Raw genomic sequence first — 26587 nt, forward strand, 5'->3', positions numbered from 1 at the left:
TGAGTGGGTATGGAGGTGGAGTGAACTACTGGAAGGGACTGAACCAGGGGAAGGGAATATGATTTAAAAAATGGCATGAAATTATCAAAGAATTAATAAAAATAATATTTTAAAAAGAAAAAGTTGTTGGTTAATGTTCAAAACATGGTAAGCAAAAAGAAAACAGATACAAAGTTGTAATGGGAATAGAACCAACTTACTGTGTAAGGCTATAGCTTGGGGCAAGAAAGGACTGAGAGGAGATGGAAATGTTCTACTTGGATTTAATGGAGGATAAGTAGTGTACTTATGAAAGTCCATATTTTTTTCAGCTGGACATGGTGTTGCATGTCTTTAACCCCAGCACTTGGGGAGCAAAAGTAAGTGTATCTCCATGAGTTAGAGGTCAATCTTGTAGATATAACAAAATTTAGCATGGCCAAGGCTAGTATATATATATATATAGATAGATAGATAGATAGATATAGATATATATAATCTTTAATCTCAGTACTCAGGTGGCAGAGGCAGGCAAATCTGTGAGTGCTAGGTCAGCTCGCTGTACAGAGAGAATTCTGGGATAGACAGGTAACACCGAGAAACCCTGTCTTGGAAAAAAGAAAGAAACAAACAAAAAAACTACCACCACCAGAAAACATAAAAAATTCTTCAAGACTAAAGAACACAACAATGACATCAGCACTGAATGCATGTGAACCTGAACATGGATGAAATACCTAGAGTGGCATTATCCAGTCAGTAGATGAATACATGGATCCTAGATTAGATTAAATTACTGTACCAATGCTAGATGTCTTAAGTTTGATTACTTGGGTACAGCTGTATAAGATTAAGTGATGTCCCTGGAAAATACTAAGGAACTTTTGGGCCTCAATTTTTAGTTTGTTTGGTTCTTTGACACAGGCTCTCACTGTATTAATTTTTTTCAGCAATCTTGTCTTAGTCTTCTAATTGCTAAGATTACAAGGGTAAGCCACTACATCTAGCCAACTTCAGTTATTACCACCATTTCTATAAGGCCTCAACTTATCATAGATGGTTTAAAGAAGGATGGGATAAACTGATGCCTTGCATAAAATGTATTCAGTAGTTCCTTGAACTATAGTTGCAAATGTTCACCAAATTTTAAATTAAATTTTACGGCAAGTGGAATGTTTATAACAATGAAGAAAACTTCTATATGAAACAAAACATAAAAAAATAAAACAGAACAGCAATCAACTAACAACTAAGAAATTGAAGCTTATAATTACACTGTAGTTCTTAATTGTGCTTTCAATTGAGATGATTTATCCTATTGATATTGAAATATTCAGGCTGTTCTTTAGGGTTCTTTATTTAGGTCTATGAGTGTTTAAGTAAACAGAAAGAACAGATTCTTCAGGGATTGTAGCAAAGGGTATTCATGCACCAGAGAAGATGTGTTCTGTGTCTTCCAGGAAGAAAGATTACCTCTGCTATGCCAAGTCAGATTTCAGAGAATATTTTCAACCTCTTCCAGCTCATCTCTCTGTTTGCACAGAGAACCAAGTCCTGGGATCAAAACCCTTGTTCATAAGGAGTCACAAATTATTATAGGAAACAAATGAGGATCAGCACATTCCATTTTGTCTTTAGCTCTTGCTGCGGTATGAATCAGCGAAATTATCCAGTCTCTTCTCACAGATACAGGGGTAGAATTGATCACAGATATCATTATCCAGTCTTGCTCTAGATAAAAATGCACATCTTCCAGTATTAAGATCGAATTTTGCTGTGTTCAAGTCACTAAAGTACAAAAACAATAGGCAATTACTTAATTTTGAACATTCACTGAAATGTCATGATTTTAAATTTTCTATTTGCCAAAATATACAAAATATGTAACTATTAATCATAAATTCATCACTAAAATGTTTTTATTCCCTCAGCTCATTAAAAAGAAATGATCTCTTGATCATACCAAAATCCTCATTTTATTCCACACTTGCAATTTTTGATCAGCAGGTAAAACTGATTTTTATTATTTCCAAGGAATTATTTTATCCTAAACCTTCTTTCCCACTTATATTTTGTCAATAAATGTGCAAGGTAATAAATAAATATGTGTAGCACACAGAACAAGGTTTCATATGCTTGCGTTTTAAGGAGAGAGGGAAGATTTGGAATACAGGCACAGATGAAGGCTTGTAACTCATATTTTGGTTTTATTTTCCCTTTCTTCTTCCCCCACCTCATAGCTAATAGGTCTTTTCTTTTCTTTTCTTTTTTTTTTTTTTTTTTTTTTTGGTTTTTCGAGATAGGGTTTCTCTGTGTAGCTTTGCGCCTTTCCTGGGACTTGCTTTGTAGCCCAGGCTGGCCTTGAACTCACAGAGATCCACCTGGCTCTGCCTCCTGAGTGCTGGGACTAAAGGCGTGCGCCACCACCGCCCGGCAGGTCTTTTCTTAAGCATGGTAATCTACTGCATTCCCTGTATGGAACACAACTATGATTTCTACAGGATTGTATATTAGAAGCCATAATTATCCTTCTGTGAAAAAAAATTAAATGCAAAATAAAAACATATTTAAAAATTTTAAAACTGAGCAAATTAATACATAAGCTAAAACAGAAGGACTATTACTTCCAGTTTAACCTGAGCTATGTAGCAAAAGCAGAAATAAAAGTAATTAATTAATAATTAAGATCATCCTGTAAAAATTGACAGAAGTCAGATTCCTGCTCAGGCTGAGGTGTTAGCAGACGCTGGGGAAAAAAAATCTCAAATGGTCAGAGAAGAACTGTAGTCAGTTTTACTCCTAATGGATAGAGGAAGCCGACTACAGAATGAATTCAAAATGGAGATCCTCAATAATAAATCCAGCCTGGCATTGTTGAACACAATTATAGTTCCAGTGTTTTGGAGATGAAGGTAGGAGAATCACAGTTCAAGACATAGGGATTTGAGGCACACATCAATACATAAGGAGTTTGAAGCAAGTGTGGAATAATAAGACTCTGACAAAGAAAGACAGAAAGAGAATGAAACCCACTCACAGTACATGGAACTGAGAATTCAAAGGAATCATTTTTTTTAGCAAAATAAATCATGTTCTTTGAATCTTGGATTTAAGATGGAGAGAAATGGAATATTCAAATTTACCATAGGAATTTAGAAGAAAAGAAGGTAAATGAAACCAAGTGGCTTTTGGGACACAGATAGACAAGGTTAGATACATTAGGAATAGAATATACATTAGACAGCCATGAGACATGCTCATGGGTACAGTCAGGAAATCATGTGTAATTATTTAATGTGTAAATGGAAGAAATGACACAGAAGATGTCAACTGTTAACAAAAGATATTTACTAAAAAGAAAAATGTATGCTTACACAGTGACTTGTACACAAATTGGCATGATAGCTTTCATAATTGCATTTACTCATAATTGTCAAAACTTAGAGGCACACCATATGTTCACATATGGAGAAATATTGTGGTATATTTGTGTAATACAAAAGTGCTTTATAACAAAAAGAATGAATCAAAGATTTGTGAATGCTAAGAGCCATGCCATTATACAACAGATAGCAACTGATAGTTCAAGTGTTAACACACCAGATGAATAACTTGCTAATGGAAGAACCCTGTTCAAGCAAAGCTGTTGCTGGAGGGCTTCTCTCCAGGTTCTACCAAGCCCCACAGTCCCACAATCCACGTATAAAATAATCACTCAGATGCTTATATTACTTATAAACTGCATGGCCATGGCAGGCTTCTTGCTAACTGTTCTTTAACTTAAATTATCCCATTTTTATAAATCTATACCTTGCCACGTGGCTGGTGGCTTACCGGCGTCTTCACATGCTGCTTGTCCTGGCACTGGCTGCAGTGTCTCTCCCCCCTTCTTCCTGTTTCCCCAATTCTCCTCTCTCCTTGTCACGCCTATACTTACTCTCTGGTCACTGACCATCAGTGTTTTATTTATATAGAGCGATATCCACAGCACAAAGCTAATGGTGCTACAAACTCTGAACACTATTACTTCTGTCTGTAATGTTACATGTACAAAAACAGCTGTGGCATCTCCTTAATACCTGCACTGTAATGAGTAATCTCATGTGTTGTATATATTTAATCTCATGATTATATCTAAATCTTATGGGCACATATAGCTGTATAATTTTAATGACTAGAAATAATACCAGCATATATTTCATAACTAAGACTCCATAAGAAAGTAACAGTATTCTCAGCTGCAAAAACAGATTTTTTTTTAGCTGATTTTAAACCTTAGAGCAAATTCAAAATGAACTAGTTGCCCCTGCAAAATAGGCACAAGGACAAATTCCCAAGTGATTGTTGAACTAAAATCAAGCACAAAGCAACTTTAGTACATATAATTCTCTCAGAAATTGACTCTCTGAACATACTTCCAACCTCAGTTTATGACACAAGACTCAAGGTTCACCCATTGAATTGTTTATTGTTTAAGTCCTGAATTTCAGTGTCACTTTCTGTTGGGAAATGCTGACCACTCAGCCTATGTGCCTCCTGCCTGCTCACCAAGGAGATTGGCTGACAGCTAAGTATTGCCACTCACTGGCTGGCTGGTCAATGTGACATTACTAGCCTGAAAGAAACTATGATTCTCATATGTTATTGAATGGCTCTGACCCTCATAATATAGCTCATATATTTGTTCAGAATGTTCTTCACAGAGAGAACTGCTGCTATGAGAGGAGTTGTGAGAGAAAGCTATAAGAGAGAGCTGTGTGGACGGGAAGATGAGTAGTTATGAAGAAGAGAGAGCTGTGTAGAGAGATGGAGCAATATCTGTATAAAGATGTGTGTAGGAGATATGTGAAAGAGAGATGTGTAGAAGAGGGATGAATGTAGAGTGAGGAAGTCAGGGAAGAATTAAACTGAGCAGGAACACAATCTCATGCTTGCCATTGGCGATGACAGAAGAGCAGCAGATGGCAATTGACTTCAGGGGATTGGCTATCAGGAAACAAAACCTTGATGGGTGAATTTCAGATAGAAAAGACCATGAGACCACAGACCCCAGAATGTCTTTTGATTCTGCTGGACCTTCACATGCTGGCTACTGCCATGATCCTCTGGTATCTGGCATGGAATGAATGGGCATGGGGAGATTCCCACTTCCCTTAATGTAGTATGATCATCTCTTGGAAATATCCCATTCTACTGGGCATTTTTACCTGGGAATTATTTTGGAGATGATATCCTCCTAAACTGTACTGTTTAACTGAAGTAATGATTTTATCAATAATAGTGTTAATTTGAATGGAATTTGATGATTGCGGGTCTTTAATAAATATAGGAAGACATTATGATGGAGATTATTTTAGTGGAAAAATTAACATAGGTAAAGGAAGGATAAAATGTTGCTTGCCCCTGCCTCTGATAAAGCAGGGGCTACAGAAAATAAGAAATAAAACAAGAAATTGTCACACAGCCAAAACACATGAGTTTCAATTGAGGAACCATATGGACTGTGGCTAAGGTTAAGATTAAATAAAACAAATGAGTCCCAGTAGCCCAGATAACTTAAATTCTTTTCATCTTAATGTAGAGAGATTGTTCACAGGTTTCAGTCTGCATCATAGCTGAAACAAAGCCTTAAAATAACTTCAGGTTAAAGTAGGATGTTTTGATAATAGCTTTGAAATGAAAAACCCTAGAAAACAATCTAAAGTTCACGAGGACACATAGCTAACTCAGTGATTAAAAAACAAAGCAGCCCAATTATTACTAGCTGAAGTACTTTCTTTGTTAGGCTTGATTTTGATCAAAGATGTTAAATAATTCCTTGTATACATTTCTACCCGCAACCTCCTGATTTAAAAAAAAAAAAAAATTTGATGAGTGGATATGTACCCTAAATATTTAAAGTAGGGCTAATTAATTGTTTTCCATATGTAAAAGCTTAGGTTTGTGATTCTTTTAAAATTTCTTTAAAAATTATCTTTTAATATAAGTAATAAAAGTGATTGATTCTTTGTATCCACAATATGAAGCTTGCCAGCAAAAAAAAAAAAAAAAACTGGCTGAGAAAAATACCATGGTTGCTCATATCCTGTTAATCTATAACAAGTTACTTAGATGTAAATGTATGTGAGTTCTTGGGATGACTTTGTTTTAATCATGTAAGAGAGATGAAAAACTTTTTTCCTGTATTGAATATAATCATTTATTTGAAAAATAGAATGTATCCCTGTGGGATGTCTTTCTGTGTGCTGTGAATATGTTTTATTACCATTAGTTAATAAAGAAGATGCAGAGATAAAGGGAGAAGAGGGCAGAGTCTAGGAGAAGACAGTGAACTGCCCAAAAAACAAGATGTGAAGTACCAGTCAATCACCAGCCACGTGGTGATACATAGGTTAATAGAAATGGGTTAAGATATAAGAGCTAGCTAGTAGTAAGCATGAGCTACAGACCAAAGAGTTGGTAATTATATTAAGCTTCTGAATGGGTATTCAGAAACAGGCAGGCAGGAGAGATTAATCTGTCTACATTTGGTGCCCAGGTGTTTGGCAAGTTTTTCTGCATAATACCCGAGAGAGTTTTAAAAAAAGAGAGATTCTAAAACAGAGCCAGAGGTGGTTTCCTAGTTTATGTCTCTCAATACAGGCCGAGGGACAGAACTGCATCCCCTGGCCATGGTGGGCCTCAGCTGAACATCGTGTCCCGCAGTCTCTCACGGGCTGAGGTATAAAGAAGCTGCTTCAGCTGCTGCCTGCAGGCTTGAGAGCACAGCTGCATGATACTTAATACTGCTTCCCAGAGTTGGGACAATAAATGTGGCTCCCACTGGTACCTCTGCTATGAAGCTAGGTACTCGGAGAACAAAAGAATGGAACAGAATCAGCCACCAAAGCTGCTGCTTTGGTCCTAGTGCTTAGCAGTTTAAAGTAGTGGCCAGAAAAGGATTACAGATATGCAATGAAGACAAATTCAGATGAAAAACCTCTAAATGGGTCACAGTATGCTCCAAAAATATTTTAAAGGTATCTTGACTTCAAAATTTGGGTCTAAGGACACATTGCTTTGGGAAAGAGGCTCTGCTTTTGCTTCTACAGGAAGCAAGAGAATGTGGGTTCGTTTCAGTTTAAGATGGATCAGATTTAATCAAGTGAGGCCTCCTGAACCTTGACAGATGGTATATATCAACAAAGGTTATAGCTGATCTTCCCAGAACTTGACCATTATCTCAAATTTTCTCAAGATTCTCATAAGATTACCAGTGCCCCCAATCAGCAGGAAGTAGTATAGAAAACTATGTTCTAATTCCCAAAATATTGTTTATGAATGTTTATTTTCATTGAAAGGGGGTTTGTTATAAATAGTTAATGGTCATAGTCAGTCTCTCTCTAAAGAAAAAGGGGGTCTATGGTATAGAAATGATGAGAAAAAGGTAGATTATTGAATCTACTTTAATCCAAAAAAAAACTGTTAATCTCAAAATACATTGGTATGGATTTTGGTTTATTGATAAAAATATGAGGTCAATTCTGTTGTACTTTATGTATATTTCCACTCTTGTTTAAGGTATTATGTTTATACAACTCATTTAAAAAGGTAATATTTAGTTAAAAGTGCAAATTAGTAGTCATCTATAATAGTCAAACTTATACTCATATTAGTTAGGTTTTCTAGATATACAGAGATATATTTCAGATAGGTAGAGTAATCTTTAAACACTTCAAAGACCTACAAAATATGACATTTAAAGTGTTTTGAGAACTTAGATTTTTCTGGACATTGAGACATATCTCCTCCTGGCAGCACCAATTACTTCAAAAAGGATGATGAGCATCAAAGAAACTCCTTATGGAGTTTGCTTTCAATGTAGCAAAGGCTAGCCATTTAGGCAAGAAACTGCTTTTGTCTGGACTGCTTTACAATTTGTTGTGTAAACTGAACAGGCAAGACCTATATGAAAGGAACCATTGAATTTTGCCAAAACAAGGCAGGATGGTCCTTTAGGTTCCATCTTCACAGAAGAAACTACAGACATTGTGCAAGACACAGAGGAAAGCGACTGATGAACTTTGCCAATACAGGCAGGACAGACCTTCAAATTTTCTGCTTCATTGAAATGTCTGCCAGATACTATGGGCATATAGTCTGAGGATGAATGCCCCAACATTGCACAAGAACTTTGGGTGACTGTTCTGGCAGGCAGGTGTCTCTGTTATATATAAAATTTCGGAAGTTGCTTGCAGTATACTTTCTGTTTACTCAGGTAAATATCCTCTGGGGTCTTTGATGGAGTTGAAGACAAGATAGGTATAATTGTAGTTTTTCTTAGTTATGATAAGAGGTAGATTAGAGGTGAAACTTTAGAGTCATTAAAATAGGATATATTATAGAGTATTTTCTTTAATTTTTGCCAAATACAAATAGACTAGATATTGTTACTGTAATTCATGCTTGATAACTGTTTTGTTACATGTAATTTTCCTATATAAAAGTTAAAACCTTCCTTTGGATTAGGCAGAAAAGGGGAAATGCTGTAGGATGTCTTTTTATATGCTGGGAATATATGTTGTTCCAACTGGATGATAAATTAAGCTGATTTGAACTATAGTCAGGCAGAATACAGCTAGGCTGAAAATACAAACTGAATACAGGGAGAAAGGAGGGCAGAGCTGAAGCAGATGCCAGCCAGCCACCAGAGGAGCAAGATGTGCTAGAACACACGAAATAGTAAATATTTGCCATGAGACACGTGGCAAAAGGTAGATCAATAGAAATAGGTTAATTTAAGTTGTAAGAGCTAGTTAAAAATAAGCCTGAGCAATAGGCCAAACAGTTTGTAATTAATATTAAGCCTCTAACTAGTTATTCAGGAACAGGCAGGCAGGAGAAAGTTGTCCATCTACAGTAACCACATTGTAATTTTTATATTGCCTGGAAGATTTTGTTGGGGTATATAAGCTGTAGAGGAAATATAAAATCATAGAATACAGAAAAGAGAACCCAGAATAAAGAAAAAAGAAGAAAACTATCAAGAGAGTGTGTGAATGTCTTTCTCTTTACCCCTCAGATTTTTTTTAAAAAAGTTGAATTTTGCCTACTCTGTGGATTTCTTTGAAAACCTACACTGCTGGAATTTGAACCCCAGGTAGTGGTAGATGTATATATCACAGAGGAATGCAGCTTACTGGCGTGCTACCCCAAATTTGCTTAGCCTACATTCTTATAGACCCCAAGACAACCAGCCTAGCAGTGATATCACCTTCAATGGCCTGGGGCCTCCCATGTCAGTCACTTATTAAGAAAATGACATACAGGTTTGCCTACAGCCAGATGTTTGTTATTGAGGCACTTTATCACTTGAGGTTCCCTCTTCTCAGAGGAATCTAGCTTTTGTCAAGTTGACATAAAACTAATTTGCAGAATGGTGCTTGCAAAGATATACATATTGGCAAAAACTCATTTCTCATGACTTACAGTGGGTGCATTTTATCACATGCGCACTCTAACTTCAAGGCTTGATTTTTTTTTAAATATAATTGTCAACAGAATGACAGAAAGAAAGAGAGAAGGAAAGAAACAAAGAAAGAAAAAAGTTAGGAAGAAAGAAGAAATGAAGGAGGAAAGGAATGAAGAAAGGAAAGGAAAAGAAAGAGAGAAAGAGAGAAAGAGAGAAAGAGAGAAAGAAAGAAAGAAAGAAAGAAAGAAAGAAAGAAAGAAAGAAAGAAAGAAAGAAAGAAAGAAAACAATCACCAGTCAAATCATTTCAGAACTAAGGATATTACACGTGAATGCACTGCATGATACTGAATACAAAGAAATATCAACAGTGACATGATCCAGAAAACTGACAAAAGTGACTAATAAGACTATGGATTATTGATTAAAACATATTAATAAATCATCTACATTTATTTAGTTTAATTGTTTCAGTATGATGTAAAAGAATTTGCTTGTCCCTACAAAATATTTGTGGATGGCTTATTATTATTATTATTATTACTATTATTAATACCATTATTGCTATTGGCTTCATGAGACAGAATCTTACTCTGTAGCACACAATGACCTCAAACATACTATGTAGCCTAAGGCTACCCTCAAACTCATTTACCTATGAGATTATAGCCAAACCAAACTAGTGGGAACTCATGAGCTATAGACCCATAACTGTGGAGCTTATATGAGACTGGACTAGGCCCTCTGCATAGGCAAGACAGTTATATAACTTGATCTGCTTAAGAGGCCCCCTGGCAGTGGGATCAGGATCCATCCCTAGTGCATAAGTGGGTTTTTTGGAGCCCACTCCCTATGGAGAGAGAGCTTACAAAGCCTTGGACTAGGGGAACAGCCTTGGACCTGCCTCAACTGAGTGTATCAGGCTCTGCTGACACTCCATGGGAAGCCTTGCCTTGGATGACCTGGGAATGGGCGTTGAAATGGGGGGAAACAGAGGTGGGAGAAGGGAGGGAAGGAGATCTGTGGTTGGTATGAAAAATGAATAGAAATTTCTTAATAAAAAAGGAACAGAAAAGATGATTGTAAGTCTTGAACTTTCACGTTCATCTGGCCTCACTGAATATTACTTTATCTACAGTTTCAACTCATCATCAAATGAATCAAAGAGAGAGAGAGAGAATGAGAATACATATGAATTGTGGAAGTTTGTATGAGTGTCTTAAATTAGTCTGGAAACTATTCACTAAGTCTGAAATTATTATTATTTCTTTTTGGTTTTTTGAGACAGGGTTTCTCTGTGTAGCTTTGTGCCTTTCCTGGAACTCGCTTTGGAGACCAGGCTGGCCTCGAACTCACAGAGATCCTCCTGGCTTTGACTCCCGAGTGCTGGGATTACTGAAATTATTTTTTGCAGCAAAAAATGCATTCTAAAGATGATTAATTCCTCTACATATAAAAAGTGTCAACCAGTAGCTAATCAACTAACAAACAAACAAAAATTCACAACTGCACCCTAGTGCTTAACTGTGCTGTCGACGCCATGGATGTTGGAACGGTTTCTTCTAGTGATGAAGAAATATGTGTGTTATTTATTAGAGTTCTGTATTAAGTTCTGTGTGTCATTCAGGTAAAAAAGAGAGTGATTCCTCAGGGCCCTGGACCAAAGGCGTCCATTCTACAGACACAAGCTGCTGTGTTGTGCAAGGAAGGACAATGGCTTCTGCTTTGTTAAGTCAGATTTCAGAAGAATGTTTCTTCCCTTTCCAGCTCATCACCCTGTTTGCACATCAGACTGAGACCTGTGGTAAAACATTTGGTCGTTAAGTAGTCACAAATCACCACAGGAAACCAACAAAGATACCACATTCCATTTTTAACTTTCCTACGCACTGCACACTGAATTAGATAATTTATCCACTTTTTGTCCTCAGATACAGGAGTGAGTTCTAACACAGTCATCATCATCTACACCTGTTGAACTGAAAAATGCACCGCCTCCTGTCTTACGTGGTGATCCCATTACTGTCAAATCACTATGAAGTGAAAAATATAATGGGAAATTATTTAAATTCAAACCTTATATTGATTCAGACCCAAGTCTCCAAAACAAGATTTATTTACCAAAATGTACAGAATATGGCATTAATCATAAGAATATCAATAAAAGATTTCCATTTCTCTAAATGCATACAGTTTGTCTTGGGCCAATGACATGGCTCAGTGGGTGGAGGCCATTGGCATCAGACCAGGCAACCAGAGTTCAGACCTCAGATCCCACAAAATAGGAGAGAAGTGATGCTTTCAACGCTCCTTTAACTATACCAGTGCTGTGACCTGTATGTCACAGTACATGTGAATACATCCACAAAAATAAATGGAATAAAATGAAAAATAAAAATGATCTTTTGATCACAACTTAGGTTCTAATTTACTTCACATTGTTAATTTTTTTGTGAGCAAGTTAAATTAATTTTGAGTATTTCCATGGAACAATTTTACACTAAAATGTTTTCCTCTGATATTTTTTTTTACAATAAGACAGTTTAAAAAGAAGAAATAAATGCATGTGGCATAAGGACAAGGTCTTATATGCACACATTTTGAGAAGAAAGAGACATTTGTAGAATAGTCATAGAAGAGCATTATTAAATGTTGTTTTGGTTGATTTTTCTCTTTCCTCCCCTTCCTCAGAGCTCTTGGGACTTCCTTGAAACATGGTGATCATCTGACTGGCAACACAACTGCCATCTCTGATGGATGATGAATACTAAATCCTCAACTAACTTCCTGTGAAAGATAATTCAAAATGTTAAATAAAAACTAAAACACAATGGCGGGAGGTGGAGGCACACGCCTTTAATCCCAGCCCTTGGGCAGCAGAGGCAGGTGGATCTCTGTGAGTTCGAGGCCAACCTGGTTTACATAGAGAGTTCCAGGACAGCCAAGACTACACAGAGAAACTCTATTGAAAAATCAAAAGAAAAAAAAAAAAACAAAGATGATACATGACTGTAACCTACCACTGGGGAGGCTGATTTAGAGGACTATAAACCAGAATAGAGTGGGCTATGGAGCAAGACCCTGATCAACTAAAACTGAATTCAGTTCATTTATGAACAGGCAGAAATTAGATTCCTATACAGTCTGAGGCTTCAGTAAATCTAAGACTCCCAAAACATCATTAAACATGACAGCCAATCTTTCTACTAATAGGCAGGGTAAAATAATTAGTGACTCTTCAGAAAATGATCATTCAAACACCAAATAATGAATCCAGGAGTATAAGGATTTCAAGGCCAGTTAGGGAAATACAGTGAGTTTGACCCAAGCTAGGCTAATGAGACTCTATGTCAAAGAATACCAGACAGAGAATGAAATCCACCCAACTCCATGGCACTAAAATGGCAAAGGAATAAAACTTTAACAAAAAATCCCCTTCATTTAACATTGGATTTAAGCCTGGTAGAAATAGCAGATTTAGATTTACAATAGGAAGATAAATGAAACTAGTGACCCATGGATCATATAAAAAAACAGGTAAGGTACAGCAGGAATGATTATATACATTAGTCAGCCATAAGATATGATTATGGTACAATCAGTAAAACATGTGTGTTGAACATGGGCAAAGAGGAAAAGACATGGGATACAGTAACTATTCAAAAGATACACATGGAGCACATATTCTGCATCATGAGGTCTTGACTTTCCCTCCATGGTGATGCCTTCCTGGACTTCTACCAAGAAACACAAGCTCACAGTTTCTCACTAGGTTCATTAGAAGCTGACATTTTAAGCAGATGTACAAGCTTCTGTGTCTTCCCACTGGAGAAAATACTTGTAGTGGCCACAGAAACCTTCTGACCCCTGGACTTCCTGACAGAAGCCTCATGTTTAGGTCCAGTAGTCATACCATAATCAGGGAACAGTTCTGTAACATAGACAAGGTCTACAAAGATCACTTAATCTGGATGCAGACATGTTTCGCTGCTAGAACCTGACTCTAAATATTACCACATGCTCATATCACTCTGTTTGGTGCTGTAAGACACAAACAAATTCATTAACTCTGTGGTCTTCACAGTGGCAAACACCAACAATTATAGTGCTTGGGAGGTAGATGCAAAGAGGCAGAGCTAGCCTGTATGAAATGATACTTCCTTTAGAAAAAACAAATTAATAACAATAGTGATAATCTGTATGATTTGTACATATTAATTCATTATGTAAGGTCTTCTGTCCTCTGGCCCCCTCTGTGACAGCCTGGCTGCCTCTGTGACAGTCCAGTCACCTCTGTGACAGTCTGGCCACCTCTTGACAGCCTGCTTGAGAATTCCCTTGGATAAAAGAGGAATTTATCTTTCTGCAGATTTGGAACCTAACTGTCCACACTGGCAGGACCACGTTTAAATAGAAGTGAGCCAGACCTGCCATGTTCTCAGGAACCAAATGAAAGGTTCCTGAGAAAGTTACCACTGTTGATGCCTCCGATAGTTTTTGTATCAGCTGAAGAAGAAATTCACAGAATACCACAAAGAAAATGTCATAATGAACAAAATCCAGCAGAAAGAGTATGTTAAGCCCACAAAAGTACAGACAATAGGATTACCAACTAACACATGTAAAATAAGTACAGTTGATATCTTTAATGGGATAAAAGATAGTCACACCTACCAAGTCTCAGCACTTGAGAGATGGAAATACAAGGATCAAGAGTTCAAGACCAGCCTGGGGACACAAATCTCTTTCAAAATAACAACAAAAAAATAAAAATTAAATTTATTTTTAAATAATTATAAAAGTCAACTTGAAATGTAACTAGCTAAGAAAGTTTTTAAAGGACAAACACAGAATTATTAGGGGATTTTTTTAAAATTTGTATTTCAAAAAAAATCAATAATCAGAAAAATGATGAATATGTGATATGAAGGCAGAGAAGGGTTTCTGAGGATTAAAGGATAAAATTGGATGAGTACTGGAAAATAATGGACAGGAGAGAATAAAGGAAGGGTCAACCAAAACTAAGGATGTATAAAAGGCCTATGGAGACCCACTAGCTGACCTACACAAAACAGACTCCTTTGTGTGTGTGTGTGTGTGTGTGTGTGTGTGTGTGTGTGTGTGTGTGTGTGTGTGTGTGTGGCTTGGGAACATTTGTATGTTGCTTTTTTGTTTGTTTTAGGCAATTTTTGTCTTGCTGAATTTTTTTTTAGTTTGATTTTATTTTCCTTTTTTGTTTTGGGGGAGAGAGAGAAAAATAACACAAAATTGAGTACATAGGAAGGGAGGAGGGGAGGAACTGGGTATTAAGGGGGAGAGGAAAACCTGATCAAAATATATTCTAGGGAAACATAATTTAGAAATATCAAGATATAATTTAAAAAAGAGTTAGATCCACAAAAATATGAGTTATTAAGTGAAAATCAAAGTGCAAGGCAAGGGAAACCTCCAAATTAATCACCAGTCAGGGAGACCACAGATGCCTCCAAACAACCAGGCTGCTGCTGTGCCTTGGTTTTCCACCATAACTACATGGAAACACATTTGGTGTCAGAACATAGGGAAATCAATCTCAAACCAATGAGGAAATACCTTCCCTTGGGCTATCTTTCAATTGGTCAAAAGATCCTGTGCAGGTTACTAGGGGAGTGCCTTAGCTAGGGTTTTTATTGCTGTGAAAAGACACTATGACATCAGCAACTCTTATGAAGAAAACACCTAATTGGGGTGTCTCCCTTACAGTTTCAGAGCTTCAGTCCATTATCATCATGGTGGGGAACATGGCAGTGTGCAGGCAGACTTGGTGCTGGCTACCTCTTGATATGCAGGCTACAGGAATTCTGCTGACACACTCAGTGGTCTCCAGAGCACAGGAAACCTCAAAGCCCACTCCCACAGTGACACATTTCTTCCAGTACACTCCCACAGTGACATATTTCCTCCAATAAGACCCCACCCACTCCAACAAAGCCACACCTACTAATAGTTCCACTCCCTATGAGATTATGTGGGCCAATTACATTCACAGTTCCAAAGGGAGAGAAGATTTGAATGGTCTTACCCAGCACTGGACCCTGCATGCCACAATACTGACCTGCTGGGCAATATGTCATGTTTGATATTATAATCCAAATCAAAAGCCCATGATTGCAGATGTCATGTGCTCTAGTATGGAACCTGCTACTATCATTTTGCTAAGTGGTCACATGGTCAAGTTTCATTTTTAATATTTATGTTTATGGTCTGTACCTGCATTGCTCCCAACCTCCATCAGAGAAGTTTCTTTGGCAGTGGTCAGTGGTCATTGCAGAGAAGCAGAACTGGTAAAATTGCTTAGGAGAAGTGCATATGTGCTCAGCCTTAAAGGGGTCATCTTCATAAACCCCTTTTCCCCCAAACCACCACTACCATGCAGGAAAAGAAGGAAGAGGAAACAGAAAGGATGTAAGAACTAGAGAAGGAAAAAGGACTGTGAAAAGCATGTTCTGGACATGACAAAATTCCTGCACAGATGAGGAGGCATATACTACCACATAAGGAATGACTATTGTTAGATGATGGCAGCTGGAAAAGGGAGATTCACTCTTTTGGGGGTGTGTGGCCACTGGTATGTATCCTTGCTGCAGTGGATGCCCTACCATGCACCTAGGGACAGCAGCAATTAAGAAAACAGGAGTTAGAGAGGTACATGTTGAACAGAATCAGAGGAAGCTTGGGGGTTTAGGGAAGGATATGATCATATTTTATTTTGTGTATATGAGATATATACAAGAAAAAGGAATATTTTAATAAAGATAATCAATGAATAGTTTTCTACCAGAGTATAAATTAACATAAAACTTGGAGTTTACAATATGACAACTTGAAATGGAAGGTAGATATACATATATACATATAGATATGCAAAAATGTTCTATTTATAAATAAGAAGCAATTTATATAAACTAACTACCGAAACAAATGAACTGAATGTTTCAAATATTCATACTTATACTACCTATCAGGATGATCTAGTCACTTTCAAATGATCTTAAGATGTTGATTTGCTTGTGTTCTCTGCATCTTAGAACACACAACCCTTAGCTGTGTTCATTATTACATCACTAGCAGTCAGCTTCTAGGCTGTTCCTCTTCCCTGTCTAATGCTTGCTCAAACACTGCCTTGTGCATCTTGTCCTTAGGTGTTAGTTCCATTGACAAAGAGAAAAGCGTTGTGAAATGAGAAAAAAGCCTCTGCACACAATCCTCCCAATTCTGCACCAAGTTAGAGTGTGAGGACTCGGGAAACTCACAGTTTAGATGGGCCACCGTCACTCCATTGCCATTTCTTTGTTTTTGTGTCATATGAAAACCCAATCCAGTAAGTGTTCGGCTTAATTTGGAGCTGAAGGAACTTCTGTAAGTGAAAAAAAAGAACTCATCTGATGATAAAATTTCCCTGTGGCTGGTGAGAAAAGAACAACATAACAGGTCCCTGCTATTCTGTGTCAGGTCTCTGCTGTCCTGTCCTCCAGTGCTTCCTTCCCTCTAAGCTCATTTTTAAAGTGATTTCCCATGAGTAGCTCATTTATGTCAAAACCAATGTCAGTTATGTAAGTTATTCAAAACCTCAGGTGTCTAGGGATACTAGGTTCATGAAATAATTTATGTCTTTAGACCAAGTCTCACTATATAACGAAGGTTGACCCTGAATTCACAATATTAATGCTGTGACTCCTATAAACCAGCACACTGTATACATGGCTCATTAAATAATTTCTGACATTCTATGTAATTATTCAAATGTGCATCCCCAAAGACCACAGAGGCATGTGGGAAGTGTTCATATGGTAAGTAACACCCTGTCTTAATAGCAAATTCATTAAGATGAAAAGTACTGTGTGAAAAGCTTTTCAAAAAGTTCCATGCACCAGAGAGGAACCCATTCTGAAGTTCAGAACTTAAAGTGACAGAAATTGAGAAGGAAAGGGACAGATATTTGGAAAACCTTAATGCCTTACATGAGACATGCTAGTGGCATGATGTCTACTTAAATTTTTGAACATATCTTAAAATATGGATTTAAAATTAATTATAAATTTAATTATGATTAATATATAAAATGGCGAATCACATTATTTGACATTAAAAATTACTTGTTGTAATTTTTATACATGTATTAAATTGGTGTACAAATTTTGTAAAATGTTCTAAATGACAAAGTTTTCAAGCTGATCCTGCAAGCATTTCTCTAGAAAAATATTGTCTTCATATTGGAAGAGATTTTGTTAGGAATAATTTAAATAGAAAATGTCCACATCTTGGCACCTTTTTTTTCCATTTAATTACTCATTTCAAAAAATGAACATCTTTTAAAGAAAACAAAAAAATAGTATGAAGTAAAGTTTATGCTGAGTTTCGCTGACAATCACATTGGAGCTACCTGGTAAAACTACTTGCTTCCACGGTTCTCATATAATTTCCATTTTGCAAATTGCCCCAGAGGTCAGTTACTTTCTCTATTGTCATCCAATTACTCATCTCAGGCAGACTCACATGTGGGTTCCAAAGAGCAAGCCCTAGACCAAGACGTCACTGGGTGTAGCTGGCACTCTATGGAGATACATAACTGTCACTCACAGGGTGTACTGTACCAAAGGTTTAAGCTTATTTTGGAAAACATGCTTCTCTGAGGGACTCTCTTGCAGACTCCTAAGAGAGAGGAGATTACAAATTTTTCTTTAATGACTCTTCTCAGACCCTGTGTCCTGACCCTAAGCCAGGAGCAGGAAGGAGTAGCCTAGGATACTCTTACTGCACAGTTTTTGCTCACGTTACAGGCAAACCATGTACAACACTTAGAAGTCTCTCTTTCAATAAACCTGGGCTCAGCATCTCACTATCCAAGGGTTAGAGACAAAGTCTAAGAGAAGAAATGGACATGTTAAGAGTTTACAGTACCAGTTCATCATCATCATCTATCTTCAAAAGGGATAAGCTGCAGTCCCGGCAGGTCTGTTCACATCCTTTCCAGTGTTTTTTGTCCATGATGAAATAATAACATTTTATGCCACAGCAGAACCAGTGTCCTTTAACCTGTGTGCCTACAACAGAGAAGGTAGGTGGTGAAAATTCTTATTTTCTAATATTCTGTTATTAGAGCACTGTTTTAATTAAACATCAATAACTAAGTAAAATTTCAGAGCTCTAAGAAATTTAAATTCCAGAATGTTAAGAGACCCCTTTACACCCATGCTCTATGGGGTGTTTTTTATAGCAGTAGGTATATAGAAACAAATGATGTGTCCACTGTGGATAAATCAGTAGAAAAAATGTGGCACATGCACACAAAGGAATACTATTTATCCTTTAAATTGGGCAGGGCATGAAGACTTATGTTTATAACCTGAGCACTACACAGAGTGAGACAGGAGGATCAGCACCAGTTTGAGGCCAGCCTAGGCTAAGTAGTCCATGTCAGCCTTGGCTATAAAGTAGATTCTAATACATCCTGGGCTACAGACTGAAACCATGTCTCATGCCTAAACACTTTAAAAGAGAGGTGCTCAGAACATGGATGAACTGGAGGATGGAGTGCAAAGTGAAAAAGTCAGGCCCAAGACCATACTTTATGTCTCAACTTGGATGAGGTTTTAACACAGCCCAACTCTAAGAAGCAGAGGCTTGTGAGAGCTGGAGTATGGGGAACAAACACTTGCTGCACAGAGGCAGTTACAAGGAGGATGGAATTCTAGACCTGCAGTAATGCACTGTGGTCCCAGTTCATCCTCACATACTGTGAACTTAAGGTTGTGCTGTGGTCCGTGTTAGATGCTCTTACCTTAAGAGCAACAAGAGACACATGAGAGAGCTTTTGAAGGTGTTGGTCTACTCACCTGATTGTGTTGATGCCTTCAGTGATATGCCCACACACCCAAACATGTCAAGTTGAATTCATTAAAATGTGTGTGATTTGTGTAGCAATACTACCTCAATATGATTATTTTCTTTAGTGAAGGACTGAGGATGGCCATGCTCTAATATCAAACTTTATCTACAACCTTTGTTTTCCTGTGAAGAGGTATCATTGTGTATCTCATGCTAGCCTGGAATTTGCTGAGCTGTCCAGATTGTCATTAAATTTATAATCCTCCTGTCTCAGCTTCCTAAGGACAGGGACTACAGCAATACGCTACCATTTACAGATGATAGTTATTTTTAAAAATAAGACATAATATTTTTCATGGGTCTGAAATATTTCAAAATTTTTTGACACTTTTTTCCTGTTATATTTTATAATGTGGCAATTTGAAAGGTATTATCATACCTTGCATAATAAAGATTTTTAACCCCTACCATGTTGTAGTGAGATCATATGCAAAAGCTCTTTGTAAACTCTAAATTCTGAAAATAATATTTAATAATGAATGATAAACTGTGTCAATTAAATTTAACCAGTCAATACAATGTAAGAAAGGTTCCTTGTAACACTTGATATTTTCATCTTTCTGGCCTCATTCACTGTGTCACTGACAGTTACACAAGTGTGGACACCATTTTGAAGTTCCATATTGTGCTGCAGTGAGATTTACTACGGTCACAAACATGCCAACTCTCTCATACCAAGGCAGAAGGAAAACACACACACAATTATTTTTATGACTGCATCCATATAAATGCTCTGAGTCCATTTCAGCCTAAGAATTTAGTGAATGCACTCTTAATGGAAACTTCCATGTTCTGTCAGCAACAAAGCTGGAGATTCAAACTAGCCCACAGACCAAAAGAACCTGAATTGTCAGCTGTGCTGACTTACAATTACATCCTCTTATAGCAGTAGAAGCCAGAACAGCCACTGAGTTTCTAGAGGCTATAAGATTCTCCGAATTCAAACCGGGATATCTGGGGTTCCAGGCCCCTCCATGAGATAATGAAACCCTAAGCCATTAACCCACAAATCACCAGCATTTTAGCTGCTAATTGGATTTTAAATCTTCTCGGGGAGGAAACATTAGAGAATAAAACAATTCTTTATTCAGGATCCTCTTCTTACCTCTGTGCTGTTTGGAATCTAAAACAAATTTAGTTTCCTGGTAGCATCTGTTCAATGTTCTGTTGAGTATGTCCAGATCGTGTTTGAGGGCATCATAATCTTTAGACTTATTTTTCAACATTTCTTCAGTTAAGTATCTGTCATTTTGCATGGTGCTGTTCTCTTGATGGGGTTTATTTAGAGTTTTCTGCAATTCATGTTTTTCTTGACTATACTGAAAAACTAAAATTAGTAGCAGTTATAACACCAAAATGCTTATAAGGAGTAAATATTAAAATTTAAGATAACAGAGAAAGCCCAAATTGACAACTAACACATATTATTACTGGAACTGGTACTTTGACATTTAGAAAATAACACCTCAATTAACTCACTATAGGAATGGAAACACTAATTTCTCTCTATCAGGGTAACATTAATGTAAAGCAAACAATACAGCTGAATAAAATTATGGTGGATGTACCACAACTTCAGTTATTTAGTTTTTCACAGCAAAAACTTTCAAAAACATACATAAGTAAAATATTCAGTGAATACTTAACACAGCATGAGAATGTGAACTTAGAAACATTAAGAAATGGCACAATTCTCTTTGGACCAGAGGGAAAGCAAAATATCCAGACAGGTTTCCATGTCTTAGCACAGCCTGGGAGTGATTTCCTCTAAAAATGTGAAAGAATCCAATAAAGCTTAAGTTTTAATGGCTCTGTACAGATGGAGTCTTTTCACTTAACAATGTCCTTAATATACACCGAAGAAAAGGACAAGAACATCATCATCTGTTTTGCACTGGTGTTTCTCGCAGAATTTTTACATACAATTCACAATCACCTAAGCTCAGGAAGCAGATTACCATTAAGTCCTCAAAAGGAACAACATCAATAATGAGACAGAAAAAGGCAGTTCCCAACAGCCCCAGAGCTAATAGAATATGTATGTATGGGAACAAGACACTACAGTGTGTCAGCACCCCCCCCAAAAAAAACAAAAACAAAAACAAAGTCCAGAGCTATCTGGCACATCCCATGGTTATAGGCAGAACAATGGACAGAGAGTGTTAACTGCATAATTAGTATCTAAAGTTATTACTTAGGTAGATGTATACCAGTTACTCACTGTGTGTCACCAATACTGCAACTGTCACCAGCAGAATGGAACAAAGGACTCCTAGAGGTATTGCAATGAGGTGCCACGGGACTGAACACTCTTAATCAAAACAAACAAACAAACAAAAAGCAAAGCAAGAAAATAATTACTATGAAAAGAGCATGTCACAATACTGCTTATAATTTTTTGTAGCTCAGAAATGAGGGGATATTGGTCTCTAACAGTTTTACAGAAGTCCATCATACAAGCTGACTGAACATGTGCTTTCAAAATTTGTAGCACATCTACCTAAAATGCACCCACTGTAGAAATCCTACATGTGTGAAGTTTCAGAGGATTTCAAACTTCTTTTAACTTTGGTCTCATGTTATCAATCCTCCTACTTCAGGCTAGAGTAGCTAGATAACAGGCACCTGCCCTTTCACCCAGTTCTCCAGGATCAAAAGTGCATCCTTCAGAAAGCATTGGACACAGACACAGTCCAGGTAGATGATTCCAAACTAGAGCATACAGTCAACCAAGGATGCATAAGTGAGGATGACAGGAAGGAGGGATGGATGGATGTTCTTGAGAACTGTAGGGACCATAGTTGTTATGGACCTGACCTGTATACAGGGTCATCCTTTCTGGGGCCAAAAGTCAACTCTTTTTTTCCATAAGTTCCATATTTCTAGACAACCCTAGACATCTTCATGTGTCTGATGATGCTGAGTAAGCAGAAAAAGAGAGCAGAAAAGTGAGATATCCTCTTTTTTATTAAATAAACTTAATTATTCTTTGACATTTCTGCAAATTCATAATGTGGTTTAGTCATCCCCATCCTCACTACCCTCTCTCATCCCCTCTTCCTCTGCAGCTTCTCCCCAATAGAGACTTCCTCATCTGATAAACTACTTCTTTCTGCTTCATTGCATTAGATGTTGAAAATATTTAAGATGCTTAAAACACATTCTGCTAAAGGGAAAGTATAGTTTCTAATGCATACTTTGCATTTCTTTAAGATTGCATTTCTCTAGGACATTTGGTGCTTCTTCAGATTCTAGTTTGTCACTTTTAAAGGTTTCAAAATTCTTTTTGACTAGACTAATGAGAAAAACCTCCTAATAGTTTCTCCAATTTGATGAAATGTATTAACTTCTCACCTGTCAATTTTCAAGAACTGTTTACTTATAGACCTCTATTGATCTCCTCCATCCATATGGCTTTCTCTGTTACCAGCTAACAGTTAAAAATAGAGTTATTGTTTTCTTTTCCTTTTTTCCTTTTAATGATGATAACTTAATTTTTAAACTTATTTTTGAACAATTTTCTACATGATTACTCCCTCACTCATACTCATTTATCTTCCCCCTCCCCCATGCATCACCAAGCCCAGTTAAAATGGAGGGTATTTGTTTTCCATAGAAGCCAGTGGGATACTGTTTTCAAATGTCAAAAGTTAGAATGCATAAAACAGGTGAGTTTAGACACTTAAAACACTTACCCCTGTGGCCAGCTTCTCTGGGCCCTTGTGTCTCATCAGCCCTTTCTCGATTCTGCAAGTCTGAAGACTTATGGAATCTCACAGTTGTGTAAGTAATCTCCTCATCACTCATCTTGGGAGTCAATGAAGTATGTTCTGTGTCACAATCTGTCTTGAGTAATTTCTAAAGAAGAAGTTAAAATGTCCGCATTTAGGAAGGCGCCTGGATCTGATTCTGCAGTGGGGTGGGGACAGGGTCTGATTCATTCCCCTAATGATCCTAAATCACATGTGTTTATCCTGACTTCCACTAGACATGAGAAGTCTTTGAAGTTTTCTGTCATTTATACTTATAATGTTCACATCACTTATTATTAGGAAATACAAAAAGAATTAAAAATTTACTATTAAGTTATTGTAATATTGGCACAGCCTATTTGTTTAAAATAGTTAATGTATAAAATATGTTAGGCATAATTGGTACCACTGCAAATCTTTGAAGTATTTTTAAACTATCAATTCAACAACACTCAGAGATTTCTGAATATATAAAAATTTATACATTTTTATTTTTGTGACAGGGTTTCTCTGTGTAGTTTTGGTGCCTATCCTGTATCTTGCTCTGTAGACCAGGCTGGCTTCAAACTCAAAGAGATCCAACTGACTCTGCCTTCCGAGCACTGGTATTAAAGGTGTGTGCCACCACCGCCCAGCTTATTTATACATTTTGATAAATATTCTAATATAAAAGGAAAGTTCTTGTAGTCTTTTCAATTGTATTTGACTCTCAGAATTTCCCAGACACCACCTCCAAAACATTATATGAAGGTTAATACTGCAGGTAATCACCATTTTGGGCTCCATAAACAGAAATACTTCTTGGGTTAGTCCAAGCACCCCAGCTATCCCACCTCTCCACCCAGATTTAGACTACGCATTCTTCTCCAGGGCCAAGCTGGGTAAATGCGTGGAACTAGGAAAGATCCTACTGCATGGGATAATCCATAAACAGAAAGAAAATGCCACATGTTCTCTCACATCTGAGGCTCCTGGCTCCAACTCTTCAGACATGCTACATAACTGGGAGTGACTGCAGCAACCGGGAAAACAAAAGGAGATTGTAGGGGTGGGGTGTGGGAGCAATAGAGAGGGACATAGCAAGAAAAATCCTGAAATTTTAATCTCAAATCATTCCATGTACATGAATATTTCACATATTATATTCTAGTATATGATGTTGCCATAGGACCCTGTGTAAAAATGCAATTTGTCACTGTAAAGAAGAATGCCCATGAAGCTAATGCCCATGAAGGATTCAATCTGATTACAGATATCAATAATTACTAAATAGTAAATAAGTGTAACTCACCTTGCCCTTTACATTCATAACTGAGATGGTACCCAAAAGATACTAGGGAAAACAAATAGTACATTGATTGATTCCTCTCTAGTTTTTTTAATTTATGAAGTTTTCTGAAATTATTCAAATTTTCCCTTATTTGCTGTGAAAAAGGAAACTTTCTATTACAGAATTCTTTTTCAAAATCTTTATTTATTATTATTGGGTTTTTTTTGGGGGGGAGGAAGGGGATGCCTGAACTGAGGTTCATGTGTCCAGAGCACAACTTTACCAAGTGAGTCCACTTATTCCACCTTTATGTGAGTGCCAAAGATCAACCTCAGATGGTCAGTCAGGCTTGTGTAGCATGTAGTGAGTACTTTACACACTAAGCCTTCATACCCAGTTCCTGTTATAACTTCTTCAAGATGGATAATATATAAATATTTGACCCAGCTAAATAGTAATGAATTCCATAGAACCCTCTACCTAACTCTCTTAGCACACAGCAGAAGTCATAGCCCACTCAAAAATAAAATAAACAGTGCTAAACTCCAGTTTTCACATACTGCCAGAGTCAACCAGATCTAACACAACCAACACGGTTTCCCCCAGCAATTTCAGTCTGATGTCACAACATCTGAAATTCTCTCGAGTGATAGAAAAACAATAAAAGTAGCTGTTACCTGTGTCTCGACCCAGAAATGATTTTGTTGCAGGGAATTTATCCCCCAGGTGGGGGAAAAAGTTGGCCTTCCCTGGACTGATCCTCTCAGAGGCTCCAAGAGAAAAGGCAGAGCTGAATCGCCTCTGGGTGATACTTAAGCTCAGGACTTTTTGCCCCTCCTCTTAACCGAACTGAAAAGAGGAAATTGCATGATGAAAGAAGATTCTGATGTCAAAGGAAAGAAACAACATATCATGTCAGATGCTGCAATCACGTTCATAATTGATATTTGAATACTAAAATATAACACATCTGCAGAGAAAGTGAAATCAGTGTGTTAGCATAAAACACTAGTAAAAAGAAGTGACTGATGTTCCTCCACTCATAATTTTCTAACAGACTCTTGGAAATTTTTCCTTATGTTACCAATAGGAAAGAAAAGTTATTTCCTGTTTTTTTGAATTATGTTTATTACACCTGTGTATTTTACGATGTCTTTATGTACTTAAATTTCCACTGTGAAACTTATTTTAAACACTTCTGGCTTTTTATTCATATATAATGTTTACTATGAACCCAGATTTCATTCTATATGGAGTAGTCTATTGCTGATATTTTCATGGTGCTAGGAAATCAAATCTAAGACACTGAGAATGCTCTGCAAATACTTTATCAGTGAGCTATAGAATTAAGCTTTGATTCTGGTTTTTGCTTTTTGTTTGTTTGTTTTTGTGTTTGTTTTGTTTTTGTTTGTTTCTTTTGAGACAATTGTTGTATCATACTTACTATGTAGCCCAGGCCTGCCTCAAACTCACAGGACTCTTGATTCAGTTTCCTCACTGCTGGGATTACAGCTATATACCACCACACGGATTTACACCATGATTCTGGTTGGTAGTTCCTATTAAATGAAAAGCATTTCTATGTTTTATAAGTACTGATCTATGAACTTTTTTAAAATAATTATAGCTATTAGTCACTTGTATACAGCACAAATTAATTAATCCTCTACTGCTGAACATCTAAGTTGTTTTATAAAATTTTGTTGTTGTTAGTTTAAAAACTACATGGGATATGCATTAGAATATACTTAGAAAAACTTTTTATGCCTTGAAGTCACAAGAATATCACAATCCCTCTAGTTCATCTATAGTCTACCAGTTGTGTGTGAAAATGTTCATAATTCACTTTTTTAAAGATGAGATAAGGTTAATTTTCTTCAATGTGAATTCTGCCCATAGGTTTGTGAATGAGAATTCCTGGGGAAAAAATGTGTCAGCAAAGACTGATTTACTGATTAAAACCACAGTGCTGGGGAGAGGTTGGAATGTTGTAGATCTAGACACATTAGCTTACCAAAAATATCTCTAGCCCACTAAATAGCCATTTCTTGCTCACCTATGTCAGAACTAATGTCCTGTGACTAATAGATAAAGACTTCATGAAATCTATTAACTTAACAGACCACAAAGTTCCACCAACCTGAAAGCTAAGAATGTCATCTGATGGCCTATATATCTTCCTCCATTTTTCTATAACCACCTCTCTGAT

General features: G+C 37.0%; 1 protein-coding gene across 1 annotated transcript; it reads right to left on the reverse strand.

Moving 5' to 3' along the window:
• Positions 1-1311: 1311 nt before the first annotated feature.
• Positions 1312-25387, reverse strand: LOC102923164 (T-cell surface glycoprotein YE1/48-like). Its single transcript, XM_006995681.4, has 7 exons — positions 25056-25387; positions 23052-23214; positions 21578-21667; positions 20462-20683; positions 18370-18512; positions 16722-16825; positions 1312-1767 (listed from the first exon to the last, which is right to left on the reverse strand). Exons 2-7 carry the CDS (start codon positions 23161-23163, stop codon positions 1614-1616), a joined length of 825 nt encoding a protein of 274 aa, XP_006995743.3. The 5' UTR covers positions 23164-23214; positions 25056-25387; the 3' UTR covers positions 1312-1613.
• Between the last annotated feature and the right edge of the window lie 1200 nt (positions 25388-26587).

This window comes from Peromyscus maniculatus, chromosome 3, assembly GCF_049852395.1.
Source record: "Peromyscus maniculatus bairdii isolate BWxNUB_F1_BW_parent chromosome 3, HU_Pman_BW_mat_3.1, whole genome shotgun sequence".
Lineage (NCBI taxonomy): Eukaryota > Metazoa > Chordata > Mammalia > Rodentia > Cricetidae > Peromyscus > Peromyscus maniculatus.

What these genes read in the sequence shown, in the direction of transcription:
- LOC102923164 (XM_006995681.4), bottom strand. Translation starts at nt 23,163, where the DNA reads ATGAGTGATGAGGAGATTACTTACACAACTGTGAGATTCCATAAGTCT. An exon ending in CAGAGAAGCTGGCCACAGGG is followed by an intron (nt 21,668 to 23,051) that starts GTAAGTGTTTTA and finishes GTTTTGATTAAG; the next exon opens with AGTGTTCAGTCCCGTGGCAC. An exon ending in TAGATGATGATGATGAACTG is followed by an intron (nt 16,826 to 18,369) that starts GTACTGTAAACT and finishes TTTCACTTACAG; the next exon opens with AAGTTCCTTCAGCTCCAAAT.